Here is a 24,854-nt window from a genome sequence, read left to right as displayed (position 1 = left end):
AACTCGACTATGAAAATTATCGAGGCTTTGCATTGCTTAATTCTGCCTGTAGAAGCTCTATAGTATTCTGTTCTGCAGCCTGAGATCGTTAGCCAAGTCCTTCGTCAGCAATTACCAAACTGGTTTCCTACAGAGTCGCTTCACGACGATGATTACCCTGCGTCAGTTACTAGACAGTTTCCGGGAGTACAACATCATCTGTTTGTGGTCATTCATCATCTGTTTGTGGACTTTAAGATGACGTACTCGGGTCAGTCAAACGAAAGAGGTGTGGCAGATAATGCTAAAACATAGTTTTCTGGCGAATCCAGTTATGCTGATTGGTGCCATGGGGAATACCGGGTGACACCACAGCCACTTTCATGATGTTGGATGGACTGAAGCATGGGGATGCACTCGCTAACCTTCTATTCAATATTGCCTTGGAAGGTGCAATACGAGGAAACAGAAAAACATGTAAAAGAACGGGGCCATCATCAAAGAATCGGTTCTGCGGATGACGTCGAGCAGTGGAAGAAAGTCACAAAAAACTGGCGCTCTACAGGACACTAATCCGAACACTAATTACGGTGGTCCTTTACGGGTATATTTTATGGATGCTAAAGGAAGTTGATCGATTAGAGTGGATACTTGTAGCAACATGGAAAATGGAGTGTGGGGCAGACGCACAATGTGGCAGGCTGCGGTGAGCTGGGCACATGACCAAAATGTTCGATGAAAGAGTAACCGAAACTATTTCCAGCAGAGAACAAAGAAGAAGCTGAAGACTTCGGGACAGGCCTTGCACCTGATAGAAGTACGCTGTCGAGGACGAGATGCACGTTCTGCTGGGGTTCGAGGGGATTGGAGAACGGCAGCCCAGGACCGACAGTACTGGGCGACCATAATTCGTTCGGCGCAAGATCGCTAACGGGCCGTCGCTACTAAAGTAATTGAGTAATTAGCGCCAATTAATTCTAGAAATCGCAAATTAGAGGTTAATTTACAATGGTTTCTTTATTTTAATGTTTCATGTAAATTTTTTACAATAATTACTACGTAACAGTGGTACAAAAGGCACTTTAAAAATAATCGAAGTATGCACGGTGGCGAGTAGGAAACATTTCTTCTTCAAGCTTTCACGAACAAATCTTGAAAAACTTTCTGTGTTGTCAGGACTTGAATTATTCTTGCGGTTTCATTTCTCTTCGCAACCTTTTCCTTCTGCTAATAGATAAGTGAAACTGTAAGAAACTGCAGTTGTCCTAAAAACTTAGCAAACTTTTTGTACTTGTTTTAATGTTTTAATTACGGAATAGAATTCCGCATGCCTTGTATGGTTCCTGAACACAGATGTATTACTGTTTTCTATGTAGTTAAATCAGTGCGTGTAATATTTTAAGATTGTTGCTTTTATAGGAGTTCTAAGAACTAATTTGTTAAGTATGTTGAGTAAACTAAGTATTGGCCCTGACTGCACAAATATGAATAATGCTTGGAAATCTCTTTTCTCTTGGCATCTCAGATCCCTGTGGGAGACTTGCTATGCAATACAAATTAGCAATACTGAGAACCAGCTTGTACGACATACAAAGGTATGTTGTATTTGTTCAGTTGTTGACCATATCAAATATTGGTCAAATAAGTAACGAATCAGATCTAACCATTAATCAAGGATTGAACACATGTTTAGACCAATGAGGGAACAATAACGTAACGATTTCCAACACTTGTTGTCATTTCAAAGTATGCAATGCCGATTGCCGTAAATCTGGCAGTTACGGTAAATGCAAATCAAATTATCAAATAACAGTTGTAATGCATGTGTATGAATTGCACACACAAAAGAGATTAGTTGCATACAAAACAACTGCAAATTGTTAACACATTAGGTAACTTTCATCCTAACTATTGAAGTACATGCACATACTAAACTCACAAAACAATAGTAAAAAATAATTACACGAGTCCAGCGTCTTTAGCCATGCTGTAAAAGGCCGATGATCTGCTTTGTAATAATTCGCTAGGCGAAGCGTATTCCACAATTTGTCCTTTATCTAGCACGATCACCTTGTCGGAGTCCATTATAGTATTGAGGCGATGTGCTATCGTTAACACAGTACAGTCCTTAAACTCGGTGCGAATGGTTCTCTACAAATGTGGGTTAATATATAAGAATACCCATCATAAACATAAATAAATACCAACCTGAATTAGATCATCTGTTTCCAAATCAACGGCGGCCGTAGCTTCATCGAGAATAAGTACTTTAGTTTTGCGCAGAAGAGCACGGGCCAAACAAATCAGCTGTCGTTGTCCTACAGATAAATTTTCTCCACCTTCGCTGACTTCATGGTTAATGCCTGCCGTAAGACCTGAAATAAAATAACCAACAATAGTATTAGTATTATCTTCTTCGTCTTTATTTCTGTGTGTACCTTTCACGAATGTTTTAAGATGGGCATGCTCTAGTGCTTTCCAAATGTCTTCATCCGAATGCACGTTGAAAGGGTCCAAATTGATACGCATTGTACCCGAGAAAAGCACCGGATCCTGCGGTATAATTGTCAGTCGGGATCTCAATGCATGCAAGCCCAGTTGTGAAATATCCTGGTCGTCAATGATTATTTTTCCGCCGGACGATTCAATGATACGGAACAGTGCTAGCGTCAAACTTGACTTGCCAGCGCCAGTTCTTCCGACAATTCCAACTTTTTCGCCACCTTCAACTGCGAACGAAATGCCCTTCAGCACTAGATCAAGACCTTCACGGTATCGAACCTGGAAGTCTTGAAACTCTACGCGGCCTTGCTCTGGCCAGCCCCGAGGTAGATTACTGTTCGGTAACTCCCATGCCGCTTCCTGTTTCGTCTCGCCGTACTCCTTGATGCGTTCAACAGCCACGATGTTCGTCTCGACATCCGATGTCATACGAACCAACCAATTGAGCGTTTGTGTAATTTGTAAAGCGTAAGAAACTGACAATCCAACCAAGCCGGGGTTCATCGTTTCACGGCCCAGCACCGCAAACAGGGCAGCAAATAGGATTATTAAATTACCCACCATTTCCAAGCGCACGGCCAGCCAGCGGTTGGCAATGATACTCGGGAAGTAGCAAACCTGATTGAAGTCAACACGTGATTCTGATTCAGTGATAAATCTGTAAAAACCACAAAATGTACAGATGATTTACAAAATTTATGGAATATGTCGAAAAATCTCAGAATTTTAAAGCACAGTTTATGGATTTATGATAGCATTAGTCACATTATTACTGTACAATTTTTACTTATTATCAGACATCCCCAGTTATAAGCCACTGTAAAAATGCAAAATTTCAAGTATCGCGCCGTAATTAATTATGGGTAAAATTGAATTTGGAAATTATAAAAATCTCGGCTCGTAACGTGCAAACCAAGCGTCGAAATATCTCTATTAGCTGACAACTTATTTGATACGAATTTCACCCTCTTTTGAGTCTCACATTAGTTCACAGCTACGTTTTGACCATATCTGCAGCATGACAATGCACAGTGGTCCGGTTTCGAAAAAGTCCGGACTTTAGCAATTGGGTAAAAATGCGTAATTTTTCAAGGATGGCGTCTTTGGAGAAGTTTAATATTGCTAATTGCAAGGAAAATTGTCCAATCAATAAGTGCGTAATCGCTCATAAAATTGCTATTTTAGCTTAAATCGTTTCGGTCTCTTCGGTGCGCTCGGAATGTAACGAAAAAGTGCGCCGAAGATATCAAAACGATTTAATGAAAAATAGCACTTTTATGAGCGATATTTTATGAGTACTTTGGAGGGTACAATTTTTCATGCAATTAGTAATAATAAAATACATATCTGCACTATTAGGATGACCGTAAATTCACCTATTAGGGTGATGCTAAAAACAAATTTTTGCAAAATTGCAGAACATGCTAAAATAAGCAACTTAGCTGACTATGGTACCGATTTATCTCTTACCGATTGCGAAATAAAATGATGTGTTAAAAAAGAGCACTTAAAAATCAAATATACTCAATAACTTTGCACACGATTTTTTTACTGCTTTACTATTTTACAGTTATTCAGTATGCTAAAATACACATTTTTAGTGCAGACGACTTTGCACTAAGATGCATATTGGCGCAATTACGCATTTTTTACCCAATTGCTAATGTCCGCACTTTTTCGAAACCGGAAACACTTTAAGTAACAACAAAATTTAGTGCTTGTTGAGCAAACGCCTCCTTACCTGTCCTGCAAATTATAGGCGCGTATCGTTTGGGCACCCTGAATTGATTCACCAAAGTGTGAATATATCGGTGAACGGGACACTGATTCCAGCCGTTTCAATTGGCGCGAAGTGGCAACGTAGAACCGTTGCACCATGTAGTACAGAATGCCAATTGGGACGATCACAGCACTGAAGATTGGCGTCGAGATAGTTATTACAACCAATGTGGCTACCACCTTTATAGACACGCAGAGTGGTAAATGAAGGACACATTAGTATTGTGTATAAGTATTCGCCTAGGATAATCACTAAATCACTACACATGCAACACTACTACAATCTACCAAACTAGCAAAAATATCACAAAGTACAACGGGAAAGCAACTATAGAATATGAGGTAAAACAACACGGTCTATTTAACAATCTTTCTTTTTCGGATGCATCTCTACAGTGTCATGATAATGAATTATGAATGGATTAATACAGCATAACCAGATGTGATTTGACATGCATGTTAATGATCTACGGGGTAATTTAATTGTACAGACGGTGCGAGAATATTTACACGCGGATTTCGAGTAATGGTCCAAATATTCGTCCAGTCTGTTTCGATTGATAATCGGAACGAGCATCGAAAGTCTAGCTTCAGTATGGTACGGTTAAGTCAGATATGAAAGTAGGAAACAGTTCACGGAAAAAGTTGTCCGTCAGGAGAAGGTATACTCATATAACACTCACAACACAGCTGCTTGAAAAATTGGTAGTAATCCAATCTAACATTTTTCGTATTCATCTAAATTTTATTTGAAAATTTAATGTTGAATAGTAAAACTAATAAATAGATAGATGCTCACAAGATTGAGAAAAATCGTAGCTGGTTGGGCGTAGAATTGCATTGTAGAGAAAGCATGACAAAAAAGCAAGAATCTCACATTTTTTTACTAGCCGCAAGTTGTTTTAATATTTTGTCATTTTATTAAATCATACTTTTTGCGGTTGATTAATTACTCATTTCAGTTTTGTCATAAATCGTAATTCGACTTTCAGATTCTGTTCCGATCGGCTTTCGAAACAGACTTGTCGAACTTTACTCGATTCGCTCTCAATCACTTATCCATTTCGGAGCCAAACAATTCTGCTTTTAATCGCATAACATCAGTAATTGATCGAATTGAAATACATTAGGATTGTAAACTATAAAAACTAAAAAGAAACCGGACAAAAACTCCAGTATCATTTGCAGAGATTTTTAATAATCGTTGCTCTGCAGTAATAATACATAGTTTGAAGTTCTGCTCCCAATTTGTTTAGTACTAAGGTTTTTAATATGACTCGGACACTTACGAAAAAATCAAATGGATTGTTGCTTTACTGAATATGTGGCATAATGGAGTTTTTTCCCCTTAATTTGCTGAATTTCTGTTATCGTTATGCGATTATGAGCAATATAACAGCTGCCTTAGCTTTGTACTGTTAAGGTGAAACGGTACTGAATTCAACATGGCCGGACATCCTATATCCTATATCCTCACAAGGACGTCATTTTTCCGGCCATGTTGGGGTTCAGTACCGTATCACCTTAAGCTGCTTGAAAGATGAAGAAGTCGAAACAAAAGCACATTTGCTAGCATATACCACAGAGAACAGGCATCCATTCAGGAACAAATTTTTCGGGAATTCTTGGAAAAAATTGCAAATTAAAATCACCTAATATGCTAGCGACACCACCACTATAGTTTCCCAACTAAATGATTCATTTGATTTGTACACTGACAACCTTTGGCTCCTCTGGCGCTAGTATATATGGACTATATGCGTTATGCTAGCGCCAGAAGCTGGCTATTGTGAGTTTAGTGAAGAATTTCATGCGCCTTTAGCGACACTATAGTTTTCCAACTAATTTGACATAAGTTTTATCCAAGTGGGGACCTTTCGCTTGGATGTCTGTTCTCTGTGCATATACTACATGCATATGACACATAGCGTCAAGCAATTTCATTACATATAAGGTTGTTTAGTGGCTGCGAGCATAAATGTATTGATAGTTTCATGCTACTAACATAAATGCTGATGGAACTCTACAGAGATATTTTCAATACATTTTCAAATGTAGGCATGACACGATAACTTCAATTCAATCTTGATTCATTTGACTGTACTGAATTTGACTGAATTTGAATAGTAGCTATACCTATAAAAATGGATTTCTGTCTGTCAACTGAAAACTACTGAACCGATCGGCGTGAAAATTTGCATATAAGGGTTTTTGGGGCCAGGGAAGGTTCTTATGATGGTTAGAGACCCCTCCCCTCACTAAGAGGGGGAGCTCCCATACAAATGAAACACAAATTTCTGCATAACTCGAGAACTAATCAAGCAAATGGAACAAAATTTTACATGTGGGTGTTTTTGGAGACAAGATTTTTTTCTATGATGAATTGAGACCCCTCCACACTTTAGGAGGGGGGCTCCTATACAAATGAAATACAAATTTCCTCATAACTCGAGAACTAATCGAGCAAATGGAACCAAATTTGGCATGTGGGGGTTTTGGAGGCAGGAATTTTTTTTAATGATGGTTAGAGACCCCTCACCCCACAGGGGTGGGGGGATAAGGACTGTCATACAAATAAAACAGAAATTTTTACGTAACTCAAAAACTAATCGAACTCGAGAAATTTTAGACTCTTTCATAAAACAATAATCAATAACAAGACCACCAAAAACTATCAATAGATAATTCAGCGCGAGACGGCCACAGGCCGCGAGTGTTGCCGGCGACCTGCCGTCGGAAGCGCCGGCCACTGCAGGGGGCAGCCCCCCGTAGAGATCACCTCTATCTAGGTTTATTTATTGGGAGCTTTGCCCAAAGTTAAGGTCTAAAGGAAATACTGTGCTTGAAGCAAACACCGCGCTAGAACTGCTGCCAGAATGTTGTAAACAAACATGTTGTTCACGTAACTGGATGGCCAAAAGTAACTAAAACTTTATGATTTCTGAGTAATTTCTTCCAATAATATCAAAATCGACCCAGCAACCATGAAAGAGCATTTTTTGAGCAGCGCGGTGGATAACTTTTAATGAAACTCACAATATTTTCCTAGATCTACTGACCTCTATTACTTTCCTTCAGTTGAATCACCCCTGCAAAATGGTACTTTCTACGAAAAGTTTTTCCGTGAAATGGTACATCCCGCGTAAGGTTTTTCGCGAAATGGTATTCTGCGAAACACTATATTACGCGTTATGGTCAACCGAGAATTGGTGTTCCGCAAAATGGTATTCGGCGAAATGGTTTGTAATGATGACGAATATTTAAATGCTATCCGCTTTATTTTATCAGGCTAAGCAACGGGGGGAGTTGTTTTCTATTTTACTGTGAGGAGAATTTGTATATTAAAACACCCATGAACTTCCCAAAAACTTGCAAAACTCAAGATTGTGACAAAGGTCATCCGAGATACAGCAAAGCTTTTTTCAGTAATATTGTAGATAACTAGCTCTACAAATTCCCCATACAAAACATTTTCAAATTCTGTCCGGCTGACGACAATACAGTCAAATGATTCAAAATTGAGTCAAAGTCATCGTGCCAATACAATTTTTCAAGCTCTTCATTAGAAAAACTACAAAAAAAACAGTAGGTATGATAACAAGAACTGACAACTTTAAGCATTATGAGTCGCACAAGTGTTTGCTTTCGAGTGTATAGGTCTGAGTAATGCTGCTAAGCTTACTGTCTATTCGCAAAGACAAATACTCTATAACACATTTAACTGCTGGTAGAGCATTCGCGAATAACGAGTTATAAATAGGTAGATAAATCTGCACTAATTTCAATGGCCTTTCATTTGGTTATCTTTAGTGTTTAGCCCGCCGAGTTAGCTTCGGGGTACGATGCTGATCTAACAAGCCAGTCGTCGTATGTTCGAATCTCGACTGGGCGGTGCCGCTACAGTACTCTAATCTCGCTTTTCCTGTACTCTAATAAAACCGGCTGCGAAGTCTGTCGATAAGGAAGGATCAAGTTCGGAAGGACGTTTATACCCATGGCTTTGCTTTGCTTTTTTTAGTGTTGTGAATGTTAGCTGGTGTTACGCAAATTGCTAATAAATGGCAATAATTTTTTGTTTGTTTAAGTCCAGATATATGGGTGTGCCGTCATCTAAATTCAAATTAAAGTAATTGGTTTTAACATTGTAATGGCATCAACTTTTTAACGTCCAATTTGTAGCAACTTAAGTTTCAATCAGCAGCAACATCTTCGCGAGCGGAAAAAATAAGATAAAAGGATAAAGTTAACGTGTGTAATTTTTGGTGGATCGCGTGTCCAGAAGAACAATGTATCCAATTATAGGACTCTTAAAATAAAAAGGAATCCGGGTTCTGGAACAAAGCCGATTCGGAAGTTGAAGACAGCATTCAACAATAAACGTTGGACAAGTCAAGCAAAAGCAGCTCGAAAATTCAAATGCTTACAGTCATATATTTGCAAAACGTTGAACGAACATAACATTAGAGCTGAAAAGTAGCGTTCTCCAAGGTAATATTTGAGTAGGAAATCGCAGTTATTACAGTTTGTTTATATTTCGATCATCATCAAGCATGTTGACAGTACCATCCGGTCATTTGGGCATAGATAGTGGGTCACGCAGACTCACACAGGGTTGTTCAAATACGAGGGGTTTTGCGGTGATCGTCCTCCCTCCGTATCACCTTAACTTCGGGTTCAACATCACCAGGATCTTCTATGTCCAGCAAAACCAACTTCGTAACAGGCCTCTTCAAAATGCTTGCCGACGTCTTTGCTTCTGCTGGACGCGCTACTCCATTTTTTAAGATACTGTATGAATCACTCGTTCAGCTATCCATCGGTTCCGGATATTTTCATCCACCACGAAAACGAGATCTCCCACTTTTATCGGCTTAATATCTCGGAACCATCTCGTACGTCTAAAGATGGTTGGCAAGTATTCAACCACTCAGTGCCGCCAAAAGTTATCCAAGGTGTACTTCACAATGTTGCAGCTGCAGCTTCGTCTGTTGGTTGTTTCACTGGTTTTCGAACGCCACTGGAGTTGAATTGCAGGAAATGCTTGGGAATTAACGAGTCTTGATCGACCGATTCCAGCGGAATGAAGGTCGAAGGTCTTGAATTTATTTTACTTTCCGCCTCTGTCAATACCGTTGCGAACGATTCGTCGTCCAGTTTTTGTACTAACGGAACATATTCCAGCGTTGATTTTACAGCTCGAGTCATTCTCTTCCAACAGCTTCCCATTTGAGAAGCAGCAGGAAAATTGAACCGCCACTGCGTTTGGGCATTTATGAAGGTACTGCCCAATTCAGAGTAAATCCTACTAATTTCATCCTTCAGTTCCCGGCTCGCCCTAACAAAGTTTGTTCTATTGCCGAAGTAAAGTTACTGTGGGGTGCCTCGTTAACCTCCGAATGTACGAATATCCTTTTTACAAGCATAGATTGACACGCTGGCAACTACCTCAAGGTGGACGGCCCTTTTTGTGGCACAAATGAAAAGACACACCCATCGTTTAGCCACGATTCGTCCGACTTTTACCGAATACGATCCGAAGAGATCTACTTCCACTCGCAATCGTGGAACGTAGAATCTGTGGTAGACCTAATTGAATACAGTCTCATCGTTGACATGACCGTACTTCCGACGGTAGAAGTCCAGCAGCAGTTCCACAATCATATGGTTTCTCGGCATGATGGTAGGAAACTTCGTGTTGTAAGCCAGTATCTGCGCAGCGGCAACACTACCTCCTACCCTTAGCACTCCGAACTCGCCAGGGAATGGTGACAGCTTAACTAGGCTATTGAACACTCCTATTTGCATCTGTTGTGCTCTACTCCGTTCCACAGTAGTGTGTTCCGTTCAATACCACAACTTCGTTCGGGAACGTTTCAGACTGTGCCACACCCTCAACCACAATGTTCTTTTCACTTTCTGGATCACTACACTTGTCTACCTAACTGTATTTGTAGATTCATCGTTCTTCAACGCACGCAGACTATCAATGTAATGATGAACGTACGCTATCGAGCGTATTATCCTTTCGAACGGTGAAAAACTTTCAATCCCCCCCGAACTCCCTGTTTCTTTTATCTATGCCGTCTTCCAGAGCTGTCGACCAATTTGCTCCGCTGCTGCTGTAAAGAAATTCGGGTCCGTGGAACCAATGGCTTTGCTACATTGCATGAACGGTCCTTTCTCTAATTGGTGATTTCGTCTGGCTATACCGATGGGTGTCTACACACTAGTCATAACGCCACACTACGTATTTCGATGATATGTGCTATAGTACGTCTGGAAGTTTCCGGAATTTTTCGATAGGAGAGCAAAGGATAGTTCGACGACTTTTAAACAATTGTTTCTTGATACATCTCGGAAATATTTTTTCAAATTGTACTCACAGGCTGTGAACCATTTCTTTAACTTTTTGGTTAAAATTTGACAGTTCGATGGTTTTCCGAAAATAACCCTGGTCGGGAGCATGGTTAGTTTTAACCACCCCATCGGCATGCAACCATGTTTTCGCCGCCAACATCTCGTGTGTGTGAAAATGAGATAGCATGTCAGCACTGCGTTTCACTCAACTGGCAGCAGTCTGATTTGAGCCCGCTGTCAAATTTTGAGCCCAGGACATGATGTCGCTGACGTTCACTGCAGCTCGATATAGAGATGTCGATGGGGTGGTTTTAACCAAGTTCTGAGAGCCAATGAGATATGCACAGGTGAGGAAGAGAGCTTCGACAAGTTTCACTGATTTTTCGTTAGATTTTTTTTACATTGGTATGGATGCTTATCGCATTATAAATATGTTCAAACAACCCGGGTTGCAATGAGATGAATTTTATCTATCAAATAAAAGCAAATGAACATCAAAAATTCCTCCGATTTTAACTCGGACAGAAAAAACAATATTTTCATCCTCACCTTATATGCTCTCATTGAGCAAAAAAACTATCAATCCGTCAAATATGAAATGGTTCACATTCTGAACTAATTTTAACCACTCAAGGAGAAATAACCATCGAACTGTCAAATTTTAACCAAAAAGTTGAAAATTTCGCGAAATGGTTCACAGCCACAGAAAAACAATAAAGCCTCAACCAGCTTATTTTAAAAAATAGACACGACTAACCTAATGATTATTGTTGCAAGCTATGGCGAGTCATTTATGTACAGTTATGTTGACATAAATATGAACGTCTTAAATAAATACCGTTTTTACAATTTACCTCAATTGCACAGATAACCCAGTCTAGAAGCAATTCGGGAAGTGTACTGTCTAGTACATCGACGTCTTTGGAAAATCTAGTTAATATTCGTCCGGTCGGTGTTGTGTCGAAAAAGTGCATTGGCAAATGAAGCACATTTCTCAATAGGAATTCGTGAATTCGAACGGCAGCTGCCCAACATCCCAGAAACACCGTTATATCAAACGCAATTCGTACAATACCTGCAATCATTTTTGAAGAAAATTTTGAACTTTTTTTGTGGAAATTAACGTTATGTAACGCGATCTCTTTTTCCAACACTTTATCAACGGTTCCATCAGCATGCATGTCAAAGGAAAATTATTAACATGATGCAGTAAAAGACAGCGGATTCAAAAAAGCACCATAAGAAGAGAGTTCAGAGTAGAATCTTTAGTAAGGTTACCTCGTAGAAACAGTACACCACCTCGCTGACGGTGGTGGGCAATGTATTATCGAGTATATCGATATCTTTCGAAAACCGGGATAGAACGCGCCCGGTCGGAGTGACATCGAAAAACACCAACGGTAGCCGAAGCATAGCGGAAAGTAATGAGATGTGCAAGTTTACTGCCGCATTCCAAGTACCCAGCTGAGGTGTGAGGTCACAAAAAAATGATGTGATAGCTAGAACACAACAAGGAAAAGAGATATGGCATTGAGATGTTGTATAACCAATGTGTGCAGATAGTGTTGTAGCAAAGCGTGAAAATGTGAGAGTATAAAATTATTGACCTGCGAAAGCCCTAAATTGTACAGTGTGACACATATATATTCGAACAAAAATCATTTTCTGCTTGCAGCGTGTCTCGTTCGGTATGCACATACCAGAGTTTGAGCTACGGTCGTTGATAATAAATAAATTCTTAAACGGTGCTACATGCGGCACTATTTTTCGTGACCTCAAATATCACGGCATAAAAAGAGGATTTGTATACTATACACTAAAAAGATTTGTCGAGATGGGATCTTCCCATCTGAGGTCAAATAGGTTGTTCGAGAAAAAATTCGTCGCAGTTACGACCGATCCACCGCACGGAAAATGGCAGTTCAGCTGAATATCAAAAGGAAAACTCTTCGTCGAATTTTGAAAATGGATCATATTCCGAAAGCATTCAAAAAACGTAAAATCCAGAACATGGATTAACATGGTGTTTCAGAAGTGATCTATTCGGATGACAAGTTGTTTGTTCTTCAAACACCGCATCATGCTCAAAATGATCGGTTGTGGTTGGTTTCGATTATGGACGTTCCAAAGCACAAAAGAAATGTACCACGATACCAAAATTCATCAACGGTCATGGTATGGGGAGCCATTTCAAACAAAGGGAAACTTGTTCTATTATTTATTGACAAGTGTGTGAAAGTTAATGCAAAATACTATCTAGAAATGATCTTAGAACAAAATTTGATGCCTTATTACGTTCGCGGAATGTATGATGAAGAAGGCTACTGCTTTCAACAGGATGGAACTCCAACTCACACTGCAAATCTTGTGAAGACGTGCTGCAAAGCCAGTCCGATGGATTTTATATCGAAAAAGGAATGGCCTCCAAGTTATCGTGATTTGAATCTACTGCATTTTTGTATATGGCGGTACATGCAGCAGAAGCTCAAGTTTTATAAATATTATAATTTGAATGAATTTAAGTTAGTTATCAACAAGATATGGGATGATATTTCGATGGAAGTAGTCCGTGCCGCAGGTAACGACTTTAAAAAGCGTTTGAAGTGTGTTATCCAGACAAAAGGCGATTCAACAGAGTAATGATTGTTTGTTGCGTTCTGTATCTATAGGTAAACAACTTCTAAACAACTAAAAGTAAAATTCGAAATTCAGCCTTGATTAACAAAAATATATAACTTTGTTTTTGTTCGAAAACATATGTGTCACACTGTATATCAGTTTTCTATTTTTGCTAACATTTATTTCCGAAGGAAATTTACGGTAGAACAACGACGTCACGTATGTAGTTTATGCATTGCATACTATTTGCATGAGTCCAGGTATTTTTTTATTTGTTTATAGGAGACGAAACCGCTGCGTTTAGATCTATTCTGGTAAGGTAGCTAAGGTTATTGATGACAATTTTCACCATATTTTGGGTATTTTTCTAACAAACCTACTTATTTATACCTAATATTACATTTACATACAAAACAGGACATTTCACATGTTATCGAATTATTGGCTTTACGGGACATGACGGATTTTTACGGATCGGGTATTATAGTGCAAAATTAAACATAAGTGAGTCAGTAGTCGTATTTCTTCGAATCTCTGAACTGGAAGATTTTTATTGGATTGTCGAATAAAATAAAATACTATCTCATAGTTGTATAATTTTTGATTTCACTAGCAACCATAACACCAATACACCAAAGTTGTGCAGTTAGATAAGCTACATTGTACAGGAGCAAAGCATGAGAAATAAGCAATCCAAAGAAAATCAATGGGCCATCATTCGTTACGGCTACTAACAATAAGGAATTGTTACAAATGAGTACCAACGTACCCTAAACACAGACGGTACGAACTGTTTGATATTGAAGGGCAAACTATAGTCCAGAGTATTAATGTCGTTGGAAAAGCGCGCTACTATGCGTCCCTTCGGTGTTGTGTCAAAAAATGCTATCGGTAATCTCATCAGGTTACCAAGCAAACGTTGATGTAAAATTAGCGTAGCCTTGATGCCACCCATTACTACGGTAAGCACACCTATGTATAGAGATAGCACTAGAAAAGGATTACAAGCGTGTTACTATTGTTGTTCAATTTAAAAAAAACGATTTATGTTATATTTGCAATTGTACTACATCTACAAGCCCGTACTTTTTTGCCATTACCTTTAAAATTAAATTGATTTTTTGAAAAATGAAAAAATATACCCCGAAAAAACACGCCGTCCAGGCACGAAGTGTGGCTGGCAGATCGGTATCCAATGCTTCTATATCTCTGCCGAAACGATTTAGTATTCGGCCGAGAGGTGTTATGTCAAAAAACGAAGCCATCGGCGAACGGATTACGCTTTGTAGTAATCGTTTATGCAGGACACGTGAAGCGTTTAGTGATCCAATATACATGGCCAGAGTCGATAGCAGGACGAAAAATGCTTTATGGGATTGACAAGTAACAAACACAACGGTACATATAGGTTGGTGATGATTACATTTAGTTTACACTCATCTTGCAATTACACTAGGGACGTATGCTCTCAGCGAAGCACGATGGATGAGAAGGATAAGAATGAATTTACGAAAGCATTGTGCATGATACTATAGAATCAAGAAGTCTACTCATTACACGAAAAAGAAAGATCGTTAATTTATTGGATAGCATATTGGTACGTTTAAAACGATAAAAAAATTAAACTAATAATGTGACAAAGTTTTGACCTAGTTAATATACATACATTCTACAGATAAAATATAGTACAAAATATTATGACTTCTTCAAAAGTCTTTATGCAGTTATTAAAATTAATAAAATCAATCAATATTTCATCAAGCAGGTTTTCAATACTTAGCTACAGCAGTGCATGCATCTTATTGTACAAGTTAGTTCAAATTAACAAAACAATCCACCGAAATGAAAACTGTATGCTGAATAAAATCACATTACCATAAATATCATAGAAAGACACGCTCGCACCACCTGCGGTAGCGTGTTATCGATGACGTCTACGTCCTTGGAAAAGCGGTTCAATACGCGCCCCAGTGGAGTCGTATCAAACGCCTCCATCGGCCAACGCATGACGTGCCTCAGGAGAAAGAGATGCATCTCGCGACATGCTTCCAGTGCGCCGAGCGCAAAGACGATCGCAGCTGCGAAAGTGGCTAGCACTGCGAGTGATGATGATTGATATTCGAAGAAAATTAGCGCAATTGGTGGCGAAGTTAAGAAAAACATTAAAGTAATATAGTTAACATTAATTCGTCCGAAGCTTTTGATGACTTAGTATTAGTTATAGCCATGTTACGACTAGCTATATTTCTACACATGGCTGATAGCCATTACGATGCAAGGTCAGAATTTACATTGTAGAGAATTTGATTCTTAAAAATCCAGAAATTAACGGTTAACGTTAGAATAGAAAAAAATCACTTCTTTCAATGAAAGAACTTGTAGTCTGACATAAGTTTTGACTAGTTTTTTTTAATGAGAAACGTGTAAAACCGTTAGTTTTGCATGTATTGTTTATGAAATACAATTGTCACATTATTTTCAGGGTTGATATCATATGCTGAGGAAAGATTATACTGCAAAATTGAGAAAAAAAAACTTACTAAGCTGTAAGCATTACTAGCAAAATAACTTTCCATTTCAAATATATAAAATTTAATTTCGAACCAAGATAGACTATGATTTTAAAATAGGACTATTGACAGATGGAGCACTCAGATGGGCCTGGGAATCTGTGGTAAAATGAGCCACTTTATTTCTCGTTCTGATAGCTTTGATTGATTATAACATTTGCCAGCCAGCAAATCAAGTTTCTAAGTAATGAAAAAACACTTACGTATTTAGAACTTTTAGCCATTTTTCAATTCAGCAACGTATAGCTTCTCACTTCAGTTTTTCCGGAATATTTTCTAATTGTCATTTTCTCATTCATCTCCAAGGGCAAGATGGACGCCCTCAGTTTTACGACTTAACTTGCAAAAGTAAAAACATCCGTCAAAGTTCATTGTTTTCATTGTTATAAGCATATTTACGCGAAAGTATTCGGACGGTATGAAATGGGCACAGTCACCTGGAAGGTGCGTTAAATATAGTTTTGGCTCTCTCAAGTAGTGTTGGGCAACAAAAGCAACGAGTTACCCTCCACCGGGTCCATAGATGCCCGTATATATGTACAGTCAACTTTCGTTCGTTGGGCTATCAACCGATGTAATCCCTTGGTCTCGACAGCTCAACCCAATTAACGAAAGTCTTTCACTAAGTGGACTAAGAGCTTAATGCAATTAGCGAAAGTTGACTGTATTAAGATTAAAGTGCAAATTCTTCAACTCCAGCCTATTTAACGTATACGCAATGAAAAATAATAAATCCGATGATGCTAAAGGCGAGTTCTACGGCAGAGCCGGGGGGGTCTATGGAGTGTCGAAAACATGATGTGAAAATCATCATTGACGATCCAAATGCACAGATCGGGGGGAGGCTCTTTCTTTCGCACTGTAATTGGAAGAAATAGTTTTCATCTGTTTCATCACGACCAGCGAAATGGCCATCTGTACCACCCACTTTAAACGTCTGAATATTCCTGGACGCCATCCAAACGAAGACTCTATCTCTCAGATCGCTCATGCCCTGATTGACGGTCGACACTTTTCGAATGTCATCGATGTACGGTATTTCCGGAAACCAAATATCGACCCTGGTGCTATGAAACAACTGCGAGAGAGGTGGTAGGCATGACGCGTGGAAGGCAATGTCACAGCTGGTGTGATGCCGAATGCCAGTAGTGACAGACGAGTAGAAGCACACCAGGAGTCGCAAACTCACTGCGGCTTCAAGTCAGAATAGAAAAAGGTATAGAAAGACTAGAACTGTGGAAAAAAGAACCCAACGTCTAAAAAAACGTGAGTACAAGGAGCACGTGCTCGCCGGCAGCGCAGAGGAAAGATACGCCAGCAACGACACATGGAGTTTCTACAAAACGGTTAGGTGTAGGTGTGCAATGATAGTGCTGGGAACCTGCTTTTTGACACAACGGCGGTAGTAATCAGGTAAAGGGGGAGCACGTCCAGACGCTGTTGAATAGATAGGTAAATACAAAGATCTGCAGGAACAAGATAAGAATTGTGAGCGATGATCAACCACTAACACAGGACGAGGTTAAGAAGACAATCAGTGAGTTGAAAAAAAACGGTAAGGCTGCTGGGAAGCACGGTATCCCGGTTGAACTTCTAAAAGCGGGGACCGTGCGGCTGCACGAAGTAATCCACCGGATCATTGTCAAAATCCTTGGACGAAGAAATACCAGAGGAGCAGTTGGATGGCATCATCTGCTCTATTTTTAAATAAAGACGACTCGAGCTTAACAGCTGTCGAGCCATAACATAGCTCAATTCTGCCTATAAGGTATTCTGTAGAATCAGACCGGAGTCCTTCGTCGGCAAGTAACAAGCTACTTTCCGCAAGGGCCGCTTCACGTCGGATCAGATGACTATTCTGCGTCAGTTACTAGACAAGTTCCGGCAGTACAACTTGCAGACTCATCATCTGTTTGTGGATTTTAGGGCAGCGTACAATTCAGTCAAACGAAATGAACTATGGCAGATAATACCAGATCATGGTTTTCCAGCGAAACTAATTACGCAAATTCGTGAGGGTTTATAAATAAACAAATAATTCGTATGAAATAGAGAAGGCAACTAGAAAAAAGCGCCCAACATAGCTTTAGCCATCTAAAACCCCTACCTGGCGCCTCTACGTGGTCATACCTGGAAATATTTCGATTTGTATAATTGTGTAGCCAAGCTAGGAAGTGCAGGGTCGTGTGGTTTTCAGTTCCTAACCTTAAAACTGTAGCTTAAGGCAATCAACCACACGACTTTATTTTCAAGTGTTATATTATTTAAACTAAAATCTTTGGTAGACCAATCTACTTTTCAAAGACCGAAATAAGAAGCTATATCCTTAGCCAATTGCAGCCTGGCTTCTGGTCTTAATGCCATTAGTTCATCCCCGAGGGTCCGGAGTATCACTTAACCTTTATTAGCAAAGATACGACCCAACGACTGTAAATAAATAATTATCTATATGGGAATCATTTGGTACGGGAGGTCCACGCTTTCTTCCTTCCCCTTGCTTTCAATTAGGTATTATTTCTGGGTTCACTCGATTCCTTGGAATTCTCTCTGCGGTACATGCGGTACATCAAGTAATCGTCATTTTCCAGGACGCTTTCAAGAATTGATTGCGTTAGTGTGAGATAAGAGTAGATTAGATAAGAAAGTAATTACGCTAATTCGTGTGACGCTGGATGGGTCAAAATCATGCGTCAGAAATGCTGGAGAAACCTATTCAACATTATTGGCTTGGAAGGTGCGATACCAAAAGCAAAAGTGGAAAGGAACGGGACCATTATCAGGAAATCTCACATGGTTTTGCGGATGATATAGATATCAACCGTAGAGTTATGTAAGAGGCTTTTTAAACTGGAAGCAGCGAGATTGGGACTTCCAATTAAAACCATCAACACAAAGGACATAGTTGCTGGCAGGGAACGTGGGAGTAAAAATAAGGGAAACGATATGAAGTAATGGAGGCATTCATATATCTTGGTGCGCTCGTGACAGGTGACAACGATGTAAGCCGCGTAGTAAAACGACGAATTTCAGTTGCGAATCAGGTTTTTTACGGATTACGGGGCCACCTGAAATTCGGTAGTTTGCAAATTTGCACAAAATTGGCGCTCTACAGAACACTAATCCTCCCGGTAGCCACTTACAGACATGAATCATGGACGCTAAAGGAAGTTGATCGACGAGTGCTTGAGGATTTTGAGCTTATAACTTTTCGATCTATACTTGGTGGTAAAATGAAAAATGAAGTGTGGTGCAAACGTATTTTAAGAGTTGGGTAACGAAGCTACTGGCGTAAAGCTGAGAAACTTGTTTGCTGATTTAAGTCACCAACTGGATGTTTTGCAATTCACAATACCGGACGTTCAATTATACCTGAAGAACTGCCAAAAATGATGATTACAATGTACATATCATAACCTAATCAAAAATCATAGTCTATCATGTCTTCAAATTTGGTTCATTTAGAAGCACCCTTTGTTGACCAGTATTTTATGATTCTTTCTGTACGATAAATTCAATTGTGGAACAATCATGAACGATTCCCGTACCTCAAGAATGGAACAAATGCTATTTGCTACATATACAAAAAGATTAATGAAATGAAACGAAGATCCAGTGATAGCATGTACGTACTGAAATGGTATTCCTAAAAGATTCAATTATTGTTGATCTATAACTATGAATAAGCTATCACCAACTAGAACAGTGACAGTACTAACGACAAAATAAACTAAAAAAGACAGAAGGAAGCGATATTAGTGTACACTAACTGAAAATTACCGAAAAGAACATATTCAAAAATGAACGAAATTGTAGCGGCAAAACGTTGTCTACAGTGTCCACATCTTTCGAAAACCGGTTCAGAATCCTACCCTGAGGGGTGGTGTCAAATATTGCCATCGGCCACTTGAGAACATACGTAAGAAGCACTTCATGCATTGCTTTTGCCGCTAATAAAGCGCCCAACGCAAGGGTTAGTGAGGCAATAAACTGAGCTAGAACTAAAATAATAAAATGTTAACAATCAAACCAGCCATAATTAGTCATCTAGAGCTTATACATTTTTCGACCGATCAGGGAGACAGTTATTCTAGAGGTAACGTGTAATAATTGGGGGACTCTCTTCGGAAATCGGAAGCCTTATGATAATGTTCAATTTTCTCGCTAATCGCAGCATAACATAAACAAATTTCAGTAGGATATTTCTTACCTTGGCCGGCACCGAACGCACCATACACCCCAAGATACATGTCTCGTACGCCAGTATCGTTCTCTGCTGCTGCGTCAGTAGACCATCGCGAAAGCCACAAATTTGATCCTATGGAAAATCCTTGGAATATCAAATTCAAAAACACTGTAGCCAATGAAAGTGTCAATCCTATGCTTTTCAGATAATGCTTGTAAACTTCCCATTTCACCTGAAACGATACAGTATTAATTTCATGTTTCCAAACTTGAGAGCAACCACTTACACTTCCTGTTTCCGATTTCTCCTGTTCGATAAGTTTGTTTTTGTCAGGTGCATCTGGAATTTTCTTTTCAGGGGTTCGTTGCCTCAAACTGGTGTTACTACCTCCAATATCCGAAGCCTGTCGAGAATAAGATTCATTTCCAGAACCCGTATCCGATGTGCTGCCACTCCGTGACCTCTTACTAATGGCTCGTTCAAACTTATGCTTCAATTCTTCGTTACTAACATTTGATTCAATTTGAGCCTTGATTTCATCTAAGTCTTCGTCGCTCTCGTTTACTTCCTGCAGATGCTGAATCAAAAATTCGGCAAAAGATCCTTTTTTATCCATAAGCTCCTGATAGGAACCAGATTCTGAGATTTCACCATCTTTTAAAACGAAAATTATATCCGTATTCGGTAAGTACGTAATGCCATGCGTCACAAGCACCCTTGTCTTTTTGGCAAGCAAACCATCTGGCCCAATAACTTGTTCAAAAATGTGCTTTCCGACGTGCGAATCTACTGCACTTAGAGGATCATCCAAAAAGAAAATGTCTGCATCGCTGTACACAGCACGAGCTAACGAAACACGCTGCTTCTGACCGCCAGACAGATTTATACCTTTTTCACCGATCTCTGTTTGATCTCCTCCGGGCAACATTTCAATATCTGGCTTTAGTGCACAGGCAGCTATTACCTTCTGGTATCGTTTGGCGTCCATCGGTTTACCGAACAAAATATTGTCCTGCAGCGTTGCGTTCTGGATCCATGCCTGCTGACTGACGTAGGCGATTCTCCCGACCGTGTTTACCCGACCGGAAATCTTATCCATTTCGCCCAACAGCGCGGATAGGACCGAACTTTTACCCGATCCGACCGTACCGACGATGGCAGCCAGCTGGTTCTTTTCAACTTTCATGTTGATGTTTTTCAGCGTAGTTTCATCGCTACCCCATGAGAAAACGCCGTTTTCGATCAACAGTGGACAAGCTAAAAGTGTGTGCGTAGTATTGTAAATGTTAATTGTAAATTAAATTGGAATTATTTAAAACTTACATTGCTTTTCGTCATGTTGTACATTGTCGGGATCCAGTTCTTCCTGATTTAGAAATTTGTTGATACGTTTCACAGACACGCTAGTCTGCAAAGATGATGCAAAAACAAATGCGGGTGCTGAGAAAAATATAATTACAACTATTCTTGTGTGAAGGAAGTAGTTCATGCATGATCAGAACATCATTTAAAATTTTATTTTTGCTTAGAGTGAGCAAACCAGATTATTTTATAAGGGAAACACCAAAACACCAATGCAAGTTTATCTATATAGTCATACTATTGCTACAATATCACTTACTTGCACTAAGTTAGAGATGAGCATAGGCAACATCGATAGTGGAAACCGAAGAATGTTGAAGAGTGCTAGTGAGACGAAAGCGGTCGTTGCGTTCAGGACGTTATTCTCATCCACCATGACATAGGTTGCGAAGGTAACTAGTGATACCTATTTGTGATGATGGTTTAATTTGAAAGTATGGGAATGCATGGGCGGAAAACAAAAAAAAAGGTTACTGGTTTGAATGGGTTAGCACAAATGTGTGTTTTGGCAAATGAAGAACTCTTCCTCTACTACAAGCCAATGTGAAAGAGAGAACGCATAAGTATATGCTACTAAGACTTTTTTTAAAATTTTTACCTCCATGACGCTAACTACCAGCATTGGTAGTAGGACTAATGGAATCTTCAAAATGTCAAACAACGTCAGACACACGAACGTAGTCACCGGAGTCAAAACATGACTATCATCTGATAGGACATACACTGAGAACGTGACAAGCGAAACCTTTTGAAAATGTATATCTTTCAATTTAGAGGAAGAGACCAAATAGAACGTTGGAAAAAATATGATTTGTATACATTACCAGAAATGGAGCACAAGACCATATAAAAGATGTTCCTGCATTCAGATAAGCTGCCGATTTAAGTACTTTCACTTCCTTATCGCGAATTTTCAGAATTTGCTGCTCAAAACTTGGTTCCCAGGCGTACAGTTTCAATACCTGTAATTAGATTCACAGTTTATAATTGGTGATTTAATTTTTTGTCATTAAACATTACCTTAATTCCGCTAAGCACCTCATTCATTAACTTCACCCGCTCGTCCTTATTTTTCATTTGTTTAATCTGCAAAGTTTTGATTTTATTCGCGATGACTCCATTCACGGGTATCAAAATTATCATAACAGCCAGTCCTGCCAGTACCGAGGGACCAAGAATTTCCCACAAGAAAAACAAAGCCAGCGTAATTTGAAGCGGTGCACTCCACAGCATATTGATGTAGGTGGTCAAATCCATGAATCTTTGAGCATCGACAGCCATCAGATTTACAATTTCACCAACCGTTGTAGTCTTTCTGGCACTGTTCGAGATTATAAGTGCTTTGCGATAGATTGCACTAATCAGCGCTGTTCGAATTCGCAATCCAACGAAAAACATACGGTTAAAATACTGAGCCAAAAATAGTGTTTGAGCGGCAGCGACGATAAACAATAGAATGGCGTAAAAAATACCCTTCCACAGCGGTTCGTCCCCTCCAACGAAGTTGATTATCAACCGAAGAATTTGCGGTGAAGCAAACGTTAGTAAGTCTTGGCCTAGTTTGAGAAATGATCCAAAAGCAAATGTTCCGCCAAAAGCCTTCGTTAGTGCCGGTAGAATTGATGCAATCTTTTTCGTTTTAGTTGTTCGAAAATCAACCCGGGAAGTTTGCTTTTTAAAACTGGCAGTACTGGTAACATCATTCGTTTCATACGTTTTGTAAGTGCGGTCTAAGGTTTGATTCCAATATTTCATGAATAGCGGTGAAACTTCTTTAGACGCATCCTCTGGTTTCATATTCCAGAGATCTTCATTTACCAAAGGCCGTTTGAAACCGGTCCAAGCAAGTTTATCAAACCAACCGAATACAAGGCGTGATGGAAATGTTGCGGACAATTCTGGGCAATCCTTCGCAGTAATTTCATACTTTGTCATTTGAGGAGGTTTGTCGATGAAAAAGTTTAGGATAAACATTGCACACGAACAGAAAAAGAAAATGATAAAACTGACAAAATGGTATTCAGCCCAAGAATCCGACTCTGCACGATCCTGATGTGCTCGTATTTCTGTCCTGAAGCGTGGTATGCTACACAATATTAACAAAAACCAAAACAGAAACAGAAGCCCCGAAGTTCGCATACCATAGAATTTGTTTAAGTACACTAATGCAGCGACAAATACCTGAAAAGTAAGATTTTTATAACTCTTTGGTAAATGATACGAGTGAAGAAATAAACTTACGAATGTCGCAATTTTTATTACTGGTGTATAGAAATAAACCGGTGCTACCGGACCCTCTGTTGAGATTGCTTTCATTAGATCTACCAAGGTAAGTACAATCAGAGCACTGATGATAATCAATTTCGACACATTCACTAAGCTCCAAGGCACGTTGCGGTTTCGACTGTTGCGCAAGTAATATAGTTCGATAACGGAGAACACCCACAGAAAGGCGCAAGGCGCCCATACCAGCACCGTCTGTTGAAAGCATGGTGTTAAATCTGGATCATCTGTATACCATGTGAGATTGTAATCCTGAAAATGTCCGGGAAAATCAATGCGTTAATTCAATGAGAAGTATTCGCAACAGCTTTAGGCACTAGTGAGAGAGTTGCGTTATGCCGGTTGTTTTGTGGTTTAGTTTGCCGGTTGGAAGCAGCCGGCGATGATAAGCAACATGTAAACAATGTGAAACGTGTTCTCCGCTTAGCTCACGCGTAATTTACTCACTTCTCACATTAGTGACAATGTTCACCGACTTTCCTCGCACGCAAATTCCGAATGACATGACATATAACCAACCAACATAGTTAGGAATCTTGATTATGAAAAAACAAGCTATTGATCGCGTTTTTCCACACAATTTCACATTCACTGTCTGGGCACTACTATCAAGCATGCTTTATTACTAACTTCTTATAAAAATTGAAACGATTTAAACTGTAACTTACCCAAAATGCGGAACCACAAAAATCGTCCATCAGATGACCGTCCATTTTGACTGTCAAACGATATCACCTCTTTGCTCATGAACTGCGTTAACGCAGTGCTCGCTTTTGCTTCGTGTTGGATGACTCAAACAAGTGTATCTGCTGGGATTCGGTGTGAAGAACAGTTTACAGCAAGCTCACTCCGGCACTTAGATTACTGTAATTAAGAAAAAATCCACGCATTAAGAATATGTAAATCAAACTTATTCACCTTAGTTTAAAATTTAATCACATTCAACTGCGCTGCTAACAGACGAAAATTAAATATAGAGTGAACAGCTAACGTATAAACAATAATTAAATATGATAATTATTGAAGCGAATCCGAATCCGATCCGAACTTACCAAATGCAAATACCAAGCCCAACTTACTTTTGACTTTTCAGGCTTTTGGCTTCCACACTTCCCAACTCATGCAGTAAGCATGGTTGCCATGTCTGCCTTTTCAGCTCTTTATTGAAAAAATTGTATTAAAATCTGTGTAAGTGGTGTAAGTTCAGATGCTTGCAACGT

The 24,854-nt window shown here is 39.4% G+C and overlaps 1 protein-coding gene across 2 annotated transcripts; it reads right to left on the bottom strand.

Annotated features, from left to right (window-relative positions):
* Positions 1–995: 995 nt before the first annotated feature.
* LOC128743037 (multidrug resistance-associated protein 1) lies at positions 996–24,723 on the bottom strand. 2 transcript variants are annotated; one of them, XM_053839544.1, is made up of 14 exons: positions 24,687–24,723; positions 24,303–24,498; positions 23,593–23,886; positions 22,372–23,532; positions 22,176–22,313; positions 21,611–21,757; positions 21,313–21,397; positions 20,276–21,246; positions 20,014–20,221; positions 19,584–19,804; positions 4,223–4,440; positions 2,418–3,139; positions 2,188–2,354; positions 996–2,130 (listed from the first exon to the last, which is right to left on the bottom strand). In XM_053839544.1, exons 2-14 carry the CDS (start codon positions 24,345–24,347, stop codon positions 1,939–1,941), a joined length of 4,569 nt encoding a protein of 1,522 aa, XP_053695519.1. In that variant the 5' UTR covers positions 24,348–24,498; positions 24,687–24,723; the 3' UTR covers positions 996–1,938. The 2 variants fall into 2 exon arrangements, with proteins under 2 accessions (XP_053695519.1, XP_053695520.1); XM_053839545.1 differs by lacking the exon at positions 19,584–19,804 and adding an exon at positions 15,112–15,332.
* Positions 24,724–24,854: the final 131 nt, after the last annotated feature.

This window comes from Sabethes cyaneus, chromosome 3, assembly GCF_943734655.1.
Source record: "Sabethes cyaneus chromosome 3, idSabCyanKW18_F2, whole genome shotgun sequence".
NCBI classification, from domain to species: Eukaryota; Metazoa; Arthropoda; class Insecta; order Diptera; family Culicidae; genus Sabethes; species Sabethes cyaneus.
The sequence above is the reverse complement of the archived record's forward strand: the minus strand, read 5'-3'. Positions and strand labels throughout refer to the sequence as shown.